Raw genomic sequence first — 1,973 nt, forward strand, 5'->3', positions numbered from 1 at the left:
CGCCGAGGGCTTCGCCAGCCGCTTGTTGAGGACCTGGCGCAGGCGGTACCAGCGCTCCCCTTCCCTGTGTGGGGACTGGGCTCAGCGCGGGGGCATGGCTGGGCAGGGGACAGCGGCTGGCAGCAGTTTCCTAATCTCTGGGTGCAATCTCCCCATGCCAGAAGGGAACCACCCCAGGGGTCTTTCCACCCACCACGGCCATGCCCTGCTGCTTGCAGGGGACACATGCTTGCAGGGAACATTCCGCTTGCAGGAGAGGGAGCAATGCGAGCTGCCACCCAGGCTCTACACTCCAGGAAGGGACAAGAGCCACCTGCTATCCTGCAGATTGCAGCCAGGGTAGGACTCACTCGGTGAAGGGACCGTAGGGCAGGCGCCGGGTGTCCCGATGCTCCTTCCAGAGGGCCATGTCACTCCGCATGGGGTACTTGCCCTCCTGCCGCAGCAGCTGCTCCAGCACCACTGGGCTCCCGATGTTGATGTTCTCATAATGCCCGAAGGTCGACTTCCAGATAGGGCCATAAATGCGTCGGGACATCAACTGCAGTGCACCAGAGCACGGTAGGGTGAATGGGACAGGGTCAGCACTGGGGCTGCATCAGTCCCTCCCTGTGCCGATACTGCCCTGCATGTGTCCAGCATGCTCTGCACCCACCTCAGAGACCCCGCAGCACCAGCTGGGCCCAAGCACCTGCCTCTGACCCCCCTAAGCTGGCACCTTCCTTGAAGTGGCTTGGGCTGGTGTCTCCAGGCACATGTCCTCTGTCAACTCTAAGGACACCAGGCACTGACTCCTGGCACAGGCTGGCACATCCCTCACCCACCCCAGAGATTCACAGAAGGCCTGCTGGGTCTTTTGGGGAAGTGAGGCCAAGAGGGGACAGGCAGGACAGCAACAACTGCCAAGCACAGGGCTCTGCTGAGATGCAGGGCCATTGCAGCAGCTGTTGGCAGGTCCAAGCCCTCCTGCTTCCAGCATGGTCCCAGCTCTGCTCAACCCAGGGACAACAGTCCCCCCGTGGGTCCTTGAACCTGCCACCCGATAAGGATGGTTAATGATCAGTGGTGGGAGGGCAGCACCAGGCTCCCAGGGCAGGCTGCCACCCCCAGGGCATGACCCTAGGGCCATGGGCTCACAAGCCAGCTAGAGGACATCCACCAGCATCAACACTGCACTGGGCTCTGCTGGACACATCTCCCTTCTCCTTGGCTGCACCCAAGGGTGCCATGCCTGCCTCCCTGCTGGGGAGCACTGCGACCCCCAAATGCATTCCTCGGAGGCAGCCAGGCACCCCTTTGCAGGTGGATCTGCACAGGGCCATGTCTAAGGGGTGCTTTCCAACCCACCCAGGCACTGCCAGAGCCCTTGCAGAGTGTGGCCAATCCTGGGGGGCTGCAGGGGACCTAGCAGGGAAGCCCTGGTCCCCATTCCCCGCAACTGCGGGGATACACGTGGTACAATCTCCCTTGGTGACTGACTGCATCGCAGCCTGCGCCCATATTCAGCTGGATTCGTCACCGCAGGGAGACGTTCCTGGAACGTGGTGGCAGGAGGAGGGGGAGGGATGGCCGCCCTGGTGCTGCAGGCAGCTCGCTGGGCAAACACACTCGTGGGGCTGTGGGCAGCCCTGGCCCAGGTCGAATCCTGCCCACCAGCATCTGCTGGCAGCCAGGACCCAACATGGCACAGGCCTTGGAAAGCAGAGCTGAGAGAAACTGGAGCTGCTTGGATCCAGGGAAAGGCACCTCCGGAGCACGAGGGCACCTCTGGAGCATGTGGGCATCTGTCCGCAAAGCTGGGCCATGCTTGGAGCCCCAGGGGCAGGAGGGAGCTGCAGGGAGCTCCCATGCCTGCTCCCTGAGACCCCACTGCCCTGTGACAGCCCCTTCCCCAGACAGCAGTGCTCTGTGCTCTGCGGTGCCGGGGAGGCGTGATCCTGAACGCTCCTCCGGCCGGTCAGAGCTTCAGGGCG

At 63.2% G+C, this 1,973-nt stretch overlaps 1 protein-coding gene across 1 annotated transcript in view; it reads right to left on the reverse strand.

The window, feature by feature from the left end:
• CYP27A1 (cytochrome P450 family 27 subfamily A member 1) overlaps positions 1–1,683 on the reverse strand; it is a gene marked incomplete at its 3' end in the record, with an annotated part of 3,425 nt that extends 1,742 nt beyond the window's left edge. Inside the window, exons 1-3 of the mRNA XM_029084086.1 lie at positions 1,609–1,683; positions 351–541; positions 1–64 (exon numbers count right to left, since the gene is read on the reverse strand). The exon at positions 1–64 is cut by the window's left edge and continues 124 nt beyond it. Coding sequence (XP_028939919.1) covers positions 1–64; positions 351–541; positions 1,609–1,683 — 330 coding nt within the window. The remainder of the gene's footprint in view (positions 65–350; positions 542–1,608) is intronic.
• Positions 1,684–1,973: the final 290 nt, after the last annotated feature.

Source organism: Antrostomus carolinensis, unplaced genomic scaffold (genome assembly GCF_000700745.2).
Source record: "Antrostomus carolinensis isolate BGI_N321 unplaced genomic scaffold, ASM70074v2 scaffold42813, whole genome shotgun sequence".
In the NCBI taxonomy this organism is placed as follows: domain Eukaryota; kingdom Metazoa; phylum Chordata; class Aves; order Caprimulgiformes; family Caprimulgidae; genus Antrostomus; species Antrostomus carolinensis.